Here is a 12,846-nt window from a genome sequence, read left to right on the forward strand (position 1 = left end):
TAAACCAGCCTCGGACCTTCCTGAAATATTCTGTGGTTTTTACCCCAGATCTCAGCAAGTGATCATCTGGCTGACCCTGCAGCTGCATAATGGCTCTCAAAAGCTCATACTCACACCCTCCTGGATACAGGTGCTGGCCCACGTACATGAGGGCCAAAACGCAGCCAAGAGACCACATATCTATGGCCTCTCCCAAAGGGAGGCCCAAGATGACGTCATGGGCCCTGTAACCTAGAGGCTGATAGAGACCTCCACGCTCCAACGACGAAGCAGTATGGGCCAAACCGAAATCAATCAGTTTCACCTTGAAGGGCTCCCACTGATGATCCACCAGCATCACGTTATCTAGTTTGATGTCTGTGTGCACCAAACCTATGTTCTTCAGGGTCTTTAGAGCCACCAGCAGCTGTTGCGCGATTATTTGAATCTCAGACAAACACAATGGCGTGAAGGATCTCTTGACCATAAAGTCCCACAGACTTATGTCCAGCATCTCAAATACCAGACACATGTGTTCTCTGTACTCAAAATGTTCAAAAAACTTGACCAAGTTGTTCTTGTCGAGGTCAAGACCGATGAGTTTCCTGAGCATGTGCAACTCTCTTTTACCAGACCAGGCCTTCTTCTTACAGACAATCTTGACTGCCACCTCTTTATAGGAGTCCAAATTTGTGCACAGGGCCACTTTCCCAAAGGATCCCTCCCCCAGGAACTTTTCTATCATGTACCCACCTGAATAGCTGGGCAGAATATCATGCTTCTTTATCTTGAAATCCTTGTTTCTCATTGGGGCCATCACGAAAAGTTGGATGAAAAGTGAAAAATGTTTCGCTTCCTGTTAAATCACAATAGGGATTTGTCTCTGCAACTCCTATCTGGTACTGATTCTGTATCCAAACAATTCACAAAGGGACATCAAAGGTTTATCTCATATGGAATGTTCAGTTACAGTGTTTGGGAACATGACATCACACCCTCAATGCACAGTGAACAGTGACATAACAAGGGCTTAGAATCGTGACTTCATTCTTTAGTGACCAAAACAAAACATCACAACCTAATAATGATAAAAAAAAGTTTCAGGTAGTGATGTCACATGAAAGTGACATCACTATCTATGTGAGAAGGTGTGTGGAACACTAAATTTTATGTTAGCTCCCTCCACCTATATTTTAAAAATGCAACAGAGGACAGTGTAGTGTGTGACATGGGAGGTACAGTAAGGGGACACTAACCAGAGTGAGTCCGGACTTCTAAATGTATTGAGTATTTTGAGTTTTCCAGCACTGGGTGTTGCACCTCTCAGGCCACTCTAATGGACGGAAGAGACTAAATGCCCTTTTTGGGCATGCTTCCTTGCAGTCTGATGAAGCTACCGAGGGATAGGTTAGGTTTAGGCACATGGAGTGAGATGGATAGGGTTAGGGTAAAAAGATCAGGGTCAGATGGTCCAATGGGAAGTTTTTTGAATTACCAATGGCATGACGCTGAAGTATCCACAGGCTAACAAGCTAACAGGCTAACAACCACTGTCCGACTCTGGGACATGAATGAATCTCTTCCCTTTCCCTCTCCCGTGTATTGCTCTTCTTCTCTCCTTCCTAGCTTCGTCTCTGGGGCTGGCGGGCATGGCCGGGGGGTTGCAGACGAGAGGGGGAGATGAGTGAATAGGAAAGTCATAGAGTGGCTGTACCTAAGACATCACCAGCCTCCCTTGCCAAGAAAATTAAACTTGATTATTCTTTTTAATTCCAAAATTTCTCTTTTTTCCTTTCTTTGTTCCTTTTCCATTCCTCTCCCTTTTTATTCATTTATTTTTATTTATTTACTTATCATTATTATCTTTTTTTTTCTTCTTATAACCACTCGCCACAATTGCTCTTCTGCTCTTCTACACTTACATACTCACTCACACCTATACACACAGAAATCCTGTACAACAGACTGCCCTACACCTTCCCTAACACACACATTTCATATCATAAGTACTAACATCTGAATTTTTCTTTTCTGCTGTTACCACTGTACATCCTCAATACATATTTTGTCTTATCACGCAAATCCTGTCATTTCATCTGTTGGATTACGCTCTGTCTTGCCTTCTTTTGTATCACCTGTTTTGTCTCATCTCAAAAAAAAAGGCATACAAGAAGCAGATCAGCATTTACAGGAAGTGTTGAGGGCAGCGAGTCTGTATGAGCTGATATCAGTATCAGCAGCAGAGTCAAGTCTAGTATATGGGTTGTAATGTAAGTTAATAGTTTTTTGTTTCCTACATGTTATGTGTTTATGGGAATAAGATGGTCATTGTAGTTAGAATTTAGGGTACAGTGTTATTCATTGCCAATATCATTATTAGGCAGTAGCACAAGTAAATTTCCAGTGGGTGTCAGTGTTGCTACGCAAGCAGTGTATGCACAGGGAGAATCACAGGAAAGTCTCGCGTGAGCTAGTCAGATTATTAGAATCTCTGTGTACAAGATGGAAGCAGAAAATGCTATATGGCGATTATTAACCTAAAGTGATATTTTGCACTTTGCAGAAAATCTTCATTAAATGAGGAGCATTAATTAATTCCCACTGGGGGCAGTGACACGCATCACTGGCCATTGTCTCCTACCCCCCTGTAAAAAACACTTCACGAGGGGGTGGAGGAAACCACTGCCACACACACTTTAACAGTGGCATGACGCAGTACCTTTTCCACCAGATATTGTAGATAGGAGAGAACCTCTACCACTGCACATGTCAGGGGGTCCAGTCTCCTTTCCTCACACCAGCATTGGAATCCCAACCACTTTGCTTTGTAGCAAGCAATGGTGGATTCTGCTCTCGCTGCTTGGATGGTCTGCACCTCCTGTGCAGACAGTCCAGCCCGCATCAGCCTGTCCCTCTCAGGAGCCAAGCCTGAAGAGGTTGGCCAAACATGGGCGGTGCGCCTATCATGCCTGCCTCTTGGGACAGAGTGCCCCACACTTGGGGAATGGACCAGGACTGGGCTGCCAACATCTGGGTCATCTCCGCATACCACAGCGCCGAGCGGTGGTCCGGTGCTATCAGGATGACCAACAGTGTCACTCGTTTCACTCTCTTCAGCAAAGGGGGAATGAGATGAAGAGGAGGAAAGGCGTAAAGCAGCTTCCTTGGCCATGGTGCTCCACCCCCAAGGGAGCCCAACATGCTCCACCACCATGGCCATAACCTTCAGGAAATCATGGCGAACTGAAGTCAGATGAGAGGTTGTCATCATTGTCCTTCAGAGAAGCAGCTCAGAGAGTCTCAGCTGAGGCTTCCAGTGGCAGTGGGTACGTGTGTGTTCTGTATGTTCACAAAGTCCCAGAGTTCAACAGTCTGATGGTAGCCATGCAAAGAGCTGAAAAAAAATAATCTTGTGTCCCCCTGCAGTGTGCCCAAATTGCTAGGGAGAATACGTACACACATAATACTAATACTTACTAATACATACTAAAATTGTTAACATGTGTTTACTCCGACGCATACGGGTGATATAGCAGGGTGGGTGATTGTGGAGCCAGATGAGGTTATAAATGAGCGTCCATCATCAGCATTTGCTGGTGAAGTGAATGGCAGCTGAGACAGTTTTATGAGGTCTACAGTATCCATGACAATACACTTTCCCCTGGACCTTTGTTCCAAAGTAAACACAGGGTCACTGTTTGGCCAATAATATGAAAAGAACATCTTTTTTCAATTCTGTCTCTTGCAAGTCCCCGTATTTTTTGAAAGTGCAGCAATAAATTGCTGAGGGACCTCTTTAAGGTTTGGCTAATGGTTTTGCTTACTTTACTGTAAAAAAAAAAAAAAAAAATCATCCCACTTTAGTCCACATAATCAACTCCGTTTTGTATGTCGTATTTTCACACAAATAAATATACATTTCCCATGAAATTAAGCTCCTTCTTTTTGAGTGTTTCAGTTGGTTTTTCTACATCTGCTGTGAATTTATTAATTCTCAGGGATGTTGCCTTCCTATTCAACCAAATCCTTGAAGTTCCTGTCCTTAGAGAAACTCGTACTGCCTGTGAATGCCTATAAAACCTTCCTCAAGGCAGTACTGGGAGAAGTGTGGTAGTAGGCTCACAAAGTTGGCAGACTCCTGGCCACAGCATTTCCTCTTCTGGTCCGTATGCATGTCCTTACAGTTACCACAAGTACACCATGGCACTCCTGGAACTCCAGCAAAAGGTGGGGCACCATGCCTGCACTGACGCATCATAAGGGAATCAAAAGTAGCCCTGGCTGCCTCTCAAGCAGTTTGGTGGTGAGCTCCCTGTGCTCCTTCAGGCTCATCTCTTGAAGAAGTCTCTGAAGAAATAAATCAGTATTCAGTTGGTTGCAATCTGCAACCTCACTGCTAGATACCACTAAATCCTACACACTGCACCTTTAATAATGTACATAAGATCAAAATCTATAACCTGTGACACAGAAATGGACAATGTTCAGGGGAGCTCATGTCCTTTTCAGGGGAGCTGAGTTCCCCTAGCTCCCCCATAATTCGAACCCTGCTGCAGGAGGAGATATTATACAGCTGATCCAAGCTTGTTTCACTCACAACTTTCCAAAACATTTTCTGTTCTTTCTCCCGGCTCGTGACTGTATAGATAAAAAAAGTGCAAAACAACCTTGAAGTTCTGACTATCCTGTGAGGACTATCTCTTCTTTCATTCTGTGACAGTGAGCTGCACATTTTAAAGCTGGCATATATAGCAGGCTGCTAAGCTATTTGAAAGCATGACTGTCAATACCAAACACAGTAACCTTATTTTCTCGTTTCAAGAAAGCTGAAGTAACCAATCATCTGCTGCCTTTTTGTTTCACTCACTGACTAGCTAAACTACCCAACATTTTAACACTTAAAGTTGAGTTCTCTGGTGTGTTGTGTGGAGGTGTCAACATGACTGAACTTAGACAAAATGCACGAGTCAGATGTGCATTTTTATCAATGTGCATGGGATATACACTGTGTATGTATATATTATACAATGTGTGGTTATAGTTATATTACTTATTACTCTTTGTGGTGATTACCAGGACATTAAGGATGTCAAACTGTTGCTCTGGGTAGACACAATTTATTTTATGAAAGGAATAAATAGACTTGAATATTTATATCAAATTTAACAATAAAATGCATTTCTAGCCCAAACTAACTCACCACTCCTGGAGTATTACTGTGCTTTTTCTTTAATTTACCCATTTTCGGTAAACTCATGATACTCCCTATTCTCTCTTGTGTCATTTCCTGCAGTTTTCAAAGCAGCCCCGGCCTCTGACCTTTGGGAAAATGTTCTTTGTGGTTTTCATCCTAACCTCTGCCCTCTCAGTGACCTGCCTGCCCTCAGACATAGAGAAGGGAAGGAGAAAAGTGGTACATGTGCTCGGTAAGGTCATTTTATATTTTCTTATTTTTCATAATGCTCATCTCCAAAGCAAGGAGGTCTTCTTTTTCATTGATATGAACTGAAATAAGCCCAGAAATATTTAAGTTAACACACAATAGCCGCCACACTCAGTGCATTTTACTGTATATTCACATGAAGAATATAATGAAGAAGTCTGGCACAGTGGTTAGGTAGAATTCACAGTATTTTATGCAGTATTTCAGGGTCATTTAAACATTCACTGTATGTGTTATCAGGCTGTACAAATGAACTTTTTCTTGTCTTATCACTGAGAATCCTCACAACCTGGAGTTCAGTTTAACACATCTTCAAAGTTGTTAATACCCCATCAAACACTGCTCACAAGTAGTCACCTGAGAACATTTTACATGATAGGCAAATTGATGACATCAGGGATGACATGAGACCCAGCTGTCTATATTATCTGGAATGTAGAAGAGATATATATATATACGTATATATATATAAATCTTCCTGCCTGCTAGATATTGACTTGATTCGATTAGTATTTCAAACACTTTAGAAAAAGTAAAACCCTCACAATGTTAAAAGCTTTATTCGGCTACAAATAAAAGTCCTGAATTCACATTTTTACCAAGCAAAAGTACTCTTGATGCAGAATGAGTTAAGTTTCTACATATACTCTGTATTATATTGTGTTATTATTATGCATAACCATGTAAGTATCATTTGAATGTTGCAACTGATCAAGGTGGACCTCATGTTAACTAATTTATATACTGTTTGGTATCAAATGATTAATTGTTTAGTCTCTAAAATATCAAGTAATATGCAAGAGAGCAAGTTGACATGTCTAAATGTCCTTGTAATGTTATATTTGTAAAAAATGCATACAAAAATACAAAAACCCTATACTTTGCAGATAAAGTAAACTAGGAGTACAGAAATCAGATAATGTAGTTGAATAAAAAGTACAATATATTTCCCTGAAATGCATTGGAATAGAAGATTAATACAAGTACAAGTACCCAAAACTGCACTTAAATCTGCACTAAGGTATTTTTCGGGCACTTGGAGGAAGAGGAACACCACAACAAGCTAACAGACACACAGTCCTGAGATAGTGTCATCTTAAAAAAGTTATGACTAATGTCTTAGCAAACATGCAGGTAGCACACAGTGGGTTTATCAGAACTTGTCTGCTCAGAGAAACAGTTGCCTGTCTATTCTTTTCAGCTGCTAGCTTTAGTAGGACAGTGTAATGTATGTAATGATCCACATTATCCTGTCTCCAGATCCCAGCTCCCTTCACACAAACACCCTGACCAAGCAGTAGGAGTCACTAGTGCAGTAAAAAGAACATGATCCTTCCCCATCTGCAAATATCACCAGTTGTTGAGCTCATTATCGCTGCAAGCGATGTCTGTAAAATTGTGTTTCTTTGAAACAGTAACATTGTTTTGGATGTTAGCATCAGTATGTTTCAGCACAGCCCTCAGTGTTGGGAAATAATGCGCTTTAGGTTTTGATTAAACGCCACTCGATGCTTTCATGGCTGGTGGTGATAAACAACTTTGCAGAGAGCAGTAAGCAGTGACAGGACTAATTGCTGGCTGGCATGGATAATTGTAGGTGCCTTTATCTGGTCACAACATAGCAGAAAACCTCTTGCAGCTGTTAATTAAACGTTTTAAATGCTTGCACCAAATTTGTTGTGTGTAGCCTTTGGTTGCCTGGGCACACACATGCAAACAGCATCTGAGGAAATGTCTGCCAGAAATGCAAACTAGGTCTTGTTATTGCCCATTTGGATGAAGAGGCCTGTTGTTACCATTAGTCTTGGGTCACTGTGGTGAACTGCTCTCTGCAGAGGTTGAGGTTAAAATTTTGAGTGGGTGATCTTATGATAGATCTGGGCAGAGGAGTGAGTAGGCTGCACACTAGACTCTTTGAGCATGATAAAAAAATGCTATTGATATGCTGGATGTTAAGGAGCTAATGTGACAGCAAAAGTAAACGGCAACTGCTTTATTAGCTGACACTGATTCAATCTGTGGGCACTTTGCACAAAGAAAAACAAAGATTGAATTTTACGATTAGAATTGCACGTTTTAGAAGTATTGGTATTAGTGTCAAGTGTGACAGCAAACATTGGTGAATTCACTTGTATGTTAAGCCATTAATAACTGCGCCTTCCTTCTTGCCACAGAGGATGACACGGGAGCTGTGATCGTGCAGACAGCTCCTGGTAAAGTGGTGACACACCGCGGTGGCTCCATCACTCTGCCCTGCCGTTTCCATCATGAGCCAGAGAACACTGATCCTGCACGCATTCGGATCAAATGGACCAAGGTGACAGATGCACTGCAGTTTGAAGATGTCTTTGTGGCACTTGGGAGGTAAGTTCTGCATCTGTTTTTTTTCAATCAGTCGATCAATCAATCTGTATCTTCTGTTTTATTCAGATTTACATGTCTCTCAGTTGTAAGGCCCACTTCAAAGATATGTTGAAATGATTTGCTGATTTAATTCCACCACCACATACTGTAAATACTTAACACACATTTACATATCATGTTACCATGTAGTAAAGATTTTCATGAACTCACTCAGATATCATAAAAAATACAATGCTCTTTTCCGCAGGCTGTGATATTTCATGTTGAAGCATTTCTTAATCATTTTCCTCTCAGTAAAAATAAAATAAACCAAAATATAAAATGTTTTTTTTATATTTCTGTCAAATCTCTCTAGACAGCAGCGTGTGTTTGGATCATACAAAGGCCGTGTGTTTTTGGAGCAGGCAGGACCAGGTGATGCTTCAGTGATCATCCAAAATGTCACACTGGATGACTACGGACGCTATGAGTGTGAGGTCACTAACGACATGGAAGACGACACAGGATTTGTCAACCTCGACCTAGAAGGTCAGGAATTTTGAACCATTAGCGATTTTTGTTGGAGCTCTGTCTAATGCTCGACTGGCTTTTGTGAAAAATTTGATTTGAAAAAAACAACGGTTCCACTTCACATGAGATTGAAGTGCATTATATATGATATCAAATATGTATGAAATTTCACAGCATCATACTGAACAGTTGGCCTGTTTCTGTCCACCTGTAGGAGTTGTATTTCCCTACTACCCCCGTGAGGGCCGCTATAAGCTCAACTACCACCAGGCTGAGGATGCCTGCAAACAGCAGGACGCTATCCTGGCCTCTCACTCTCAACTGCACAAGGTAAGTTCACACAGTCCCTGACACTGCCAGGGCACCATGTAGATCATACCTTCCTGACAGTACATTCATTTATAGGCCCCTCTATTAGTTGTAAAAATCACTTACTGGCTATAACCCTCAATCATAAACTGTTTTAGAGCACCAGTAGGTTTGAAATTAAGATACATAAGATTAGCAGCAGCTATCTGACTGCAGGCCTTCTATTTTAAAAAGCATAAAAATTCAGAGAAATTGAGTTACAGTATGTGAGAGGAGATAAACCAAATACTTCCTCCTATTAATGATGTCTTTAATCCTTCAGTATGACCAACTAACCTACATTGTCTCCTGCTACAGGCCTGGCTGGAAGGACTAGACTGGTGTAATGCTGGATGGTTGGAGGACGGCTCAGTCCAGTACCCTATCTCTCATCCCAGAGACCAGTGCGGCCGCAAGGACACCCCTGCTGGTGTCCGTAACTATGGCTATAGGCACAAGGAGGATGAGCGTTATGACGCTTTCTGCTTCACTTCCAAGCTCAATGGTGAGGATCAGAGAGATATGTAGGTTGTTGTGTGCTGCACGTGTGTGTGTGTGTGTGTGTGTGTGTGTGTGTGTGTGTGTGTGCGTGTGTGTGTGTATGTGTGTGAAAATATCTTGAGATCAGAAACACTTTGTAGTCCATCTACTCGATCATACAACTAAATACAAACATCCAACTGAGTCTCAAGCATCTGTGGCTGATGATTGGAAGAAGACAAGACAATGGCTGAGCTGGATTGTTGTGCTACTGCATAGAAAGAGGATGTACATGAGTGTTGGACTGTGGGGAAATGAGGCCCTTATCTCTGATCTCTGCCTGTGATCTCACAGGCCTAAGGCCTTGGGATTTAGATCAGGCTGTGTTGATTCTGCCCTGTTAGGGCCACAGTGTCCTCTGGGTGCCAGGCATCGCCTTTTATCTCCAAGTTCTTTCATTTACATCACATTCCCACAGAGAGTCTGTCTCCGTCACACGCACCACCTTCAGGTGTCTAAGCCCAAACAGACTTGGGAATGTAGGAGGCTGGATTGGTTTATGCAATATATATATTATTATGTGTATTGGGGCAGTTGAGACAAGTCGACATGTATGAGGAGAAAAGATGTAATAAAAGGTTTTACTCTATTACTCTTTTATTGTAGACAGATACCAGCAATAAATATTTTGATAATTAAAAATGAAAACATTGATTATTAAAGGAATTGTTTGATAGTGCAGCGCTGGTTAACAGCGAAATTCAAAAATTCAGTTGGGAAAAACATGACTTCTAGTCTGCATTTGCCTCTTTGAAGTTTGAAAGAGAATTGAAAACCTCTCCTGAATTCTAAAAACTAAATAGATTTTTTTATTATCCAGATGAAAGACAAGGCTCTTCATTTGAATCCCAGTCCATTTTAGAATAGTCTGAACTGGGAAAAAGAAGCAGCACCAGTGCCTCTCCTCAGCGAGAAAAAGGTAGAATGACAGAAACCGTAAACGATTGCTCATTGCCTCCCCTGTGTGTTAATTATTGTGGACAGTCTGTTGTGGGCAAGAGGTTTCAGCTGTGGTCATGACCGATGCTGTTGCTCAGTCCAGCTGGAAGGTATTTACTGAATGTCCCTTGGGGAAATATGAGACAATACTCTGCCTACCTAATAGCTACCAGTCACATAAACAAGCATAAAATCAATAACTGAGCCAAGTGCAAAGCTGAGGCTTCGGACATGATTTTCATGGTAGCAGTTGTTATTTGGAGAAACCGCTGGCTCTTTATTATTGGTTAGGTTCTTTATTCTTTGCCTCTTTCTTAGGAGAAGCTGCCTTGTGATTCAGTTCAGTTCAAACAACTCAACCAATCAGGATACCAATTTCTTTAACACTGCCAGGCAAAAAGTCTCCCCAGAAGTGAGATGAAAGCAAAAATGGAAACGTTTTAAGAGCAATTTTGAGTTAAAGTGCTGTCCACTGACAAGAATATTACCTTCAGAGTTTGAGCAGCTGCCCAGATGGTTGTTGAAATGATTTGATATTCTGAACACAATCAGGCAGAGAGGTCAGGAAAACTCTGGGCTCAGCTTGTCTCTGGGGCTTCTCTCTCTCACTCACTTCTCTCTCTTTCTTTCCTCTAGCCCTCTTGAACGATGCACTTGCTCTGCTTCCCTTCACCTTTTTTTTTAAATTTTTTATATGTTTTCACAACAAACATGCTCTGCTCTCCTCTCATTCTTTAACCCCTCAGGTAAAGTGTACTTCCTCAAACGGTTTAAGAAGGTCAACTATGCCGAGGCGACAAAGGCTTGCATTCGAGATGGCTCAGTGGTGGCCAAAGTGGGTCAGGTGTATGCTGCATGGAAGTTCCAGCTGCTGGACCGCTGTGAAGCTGGCTGGTTGGAGGATGGCAGCATCCGTTACCCCATAGTCAACCCTCGGTCCCGCTGTGGAGGATCCCATCCAGGCGTCCGACACCTGGGCTTTCCTGATAAAAAATTCCGTCTCTATGGGGTGTACTGTTTCCGCAAGAACAAGGATGAAATGGCAGGTGGTATTGAAACAACAAATAGCCCTAAAGATAGTTTGACAAGGAGGAAGAGCAGCAACAGTATCCCAGTGAATGCTACAAGGGTGATTTAAAGTGGAAAGACTTGAGAGCAGGAGTGGGATGCAATTTTAGATTTGACTGCAACAACTGTCACCAAGCAGCCAGACTCCATTCATCGCTTTTAAAGTAAAACACTCACAGACGTAGATGTACTAATTTGCAGATTTGCCAGAGAGAAAAAGCGAGGCCGTGTAACATTAAGGCTGACATCTTTATTAGGGTGATATTCCCTTCATCTCCAGTCAGTCAATCATCTTAAGGAGTGAGTATGTTAGCACATCTGTCGCTGGAAAACTGTAAAATTAAAGCCGCTTCATCATCACTCAGGCACATATCAGATCAGAATCTGCTGCGAATATTCTTGTTTACATGTGTGTGTGGATCATATTTTGGCCCCTGCTGTGGCTCCTCAGTTCTGTGCCCCAGCCTGAGCCAAAATCCTAGCATTCATTACTGAGTGAGAGGGGATGATCTACCGAACTGTATGGAAAAAATCCAAGATGTCCTGTAAGTTTTGATTGTACCAAGTGTAATTGCCTGTATCTGAGTGCCATGCTTGGTTAGCAACCCTCTGGCACAATGCAATATTTGAATGTGAGTCATTTCTCTCATTAACTAAGACCTGGCAATCCCATTACAGAGCTGAACAGGCCGAATAGTAAATACTGCACTAGCTCTAAAATATTCACTCTTATTCAAAAAGAGCTTTATTTTATGGTAGCATCTTAGGTTAGAATTAAGCGAGCATGTATTGTTTGGCCTAGAATAGTCGCTGAGGCTTAGTAAGCAGAAATACAAAGCTACAATAATCGCTGTTTTCCTCACAAATGTTATAAGCAGTGACCTTAATTTCAGAGTATGTTTACAACTACTGAATGGATGGATGTTCTGGAAAAAAAATAAAAGTCTTGGAAATTGTTGATTTGAACAACATAACTGTGTTTGGTATGTATTTTTTTCTATATGAATAAACATGAAGAGATATATATGAATGGATAACAGATGGGTGACAAATAAAAGGAAGAACCTAAATTAAGGGTTTGAAAAACATTACCAGATACTGTAGTTACATACGGGAATCATAGAGTTGAATTATTAGTTTAAATATTTAGACATTTTTGGAGATATGCTTATCTGCTTTCTTATTGGAAGTTGGATTAGATGCTCAATACCACTCTCACATCTGTACAGTAGATATGAAACTACATAAGAACTGGAAACAGGTTGAAAGCATAAAATTCTCCAAAGGTAACAAAATCTGCCTACCAACACGTCTAAACCTCACTAAGTAATGTGTTTACGGATATGGCTGGTGATTTTCTGCATTTTTCAAAACCAACAAACCAACAATCAACTCATCCTACTTACAAGTATTGTGTGTATCCAAAGCCTGATATATCTTATCCCTCTGTGCTGTAGACCTCAGCTGTTGTCCAAAAACTATTAAAAACACACCAATGAGACACCTATGTACTGGCGCATGTTCTTTCACCATGAAGAGTTTGGGCGCAGTAGTTCGTTAAGAAACGGCTCTGAAGAGTAATAACAGCGATCATATTTTCAGTCTCAAGTGAGTAGTTCTGTGTAAAGCAGATGCCACTGACTGTGTATGCTTAG

General features: G+C 41.4%; 1 protein-coding gene across 4 annotated transcripts in view; it reads left to right on the plus strand.

Moving 5' to 3' along the window:
• hapln4 (hyaluronan and proteoglycan link protein 4) overlaps window positions 1–12,162 on the plus strand; it is a 33,003-nt gene extending 20,841 nt beyond the window's left edge. For 3 of the 4 annotated variants that reach the window (XM_042415786.1, XM_042415785.1, XM_042415787.1), the window contains 6 exons: window positions 5,273–5,405; window positions 7,597–7,786; window positions 8,142–8,314; window positions 8,511–8,626; window positions 8,963–9,149; window positions 10,870–12,162. In XM_042415786.1, coding sequence (XP_042271720.1) covers window positions 5,273–5,405; window positions 7,597–7,786; window positions 8,142–8,314; window positions 8,511–8,626; window positions 8,963–9,149; window positions 10,870–11,261 — 1,191 coding nt within the window. In that variant the 3' untranslated portion in view covers window positions 11,262–12,162. Of the gene's footprint in view, window positions 1–2,634; window positions 3,306–5,272; window positions 5,406–7,596; window positions 7,787–8,141; window positions 8,315–8,510; window positions 8,627–8,962; window positions 9,150–10,869 lie in introns of those variants that run through there. The other variant, XM_042415788.1, reaches the window with a different exon arrangement.
• The last annotated feature ends 684 nt before the right edge of the window (window positions 12,163–12,846 follow it).

The sequence above is a fragment of the Thunnus maccoyii genome, chromosome 7 (assembly GCF_910596095.1).
Source record: "Thunnus maccoyii chromosome 7, fThuMac1.1, whole genome shotgun sequence".
NCBI lineage: Eukaryota > Metazoa > Chordata > Actinopteri > Scombriformes > Scombridae > Thunnus > Thunnus maccoyii.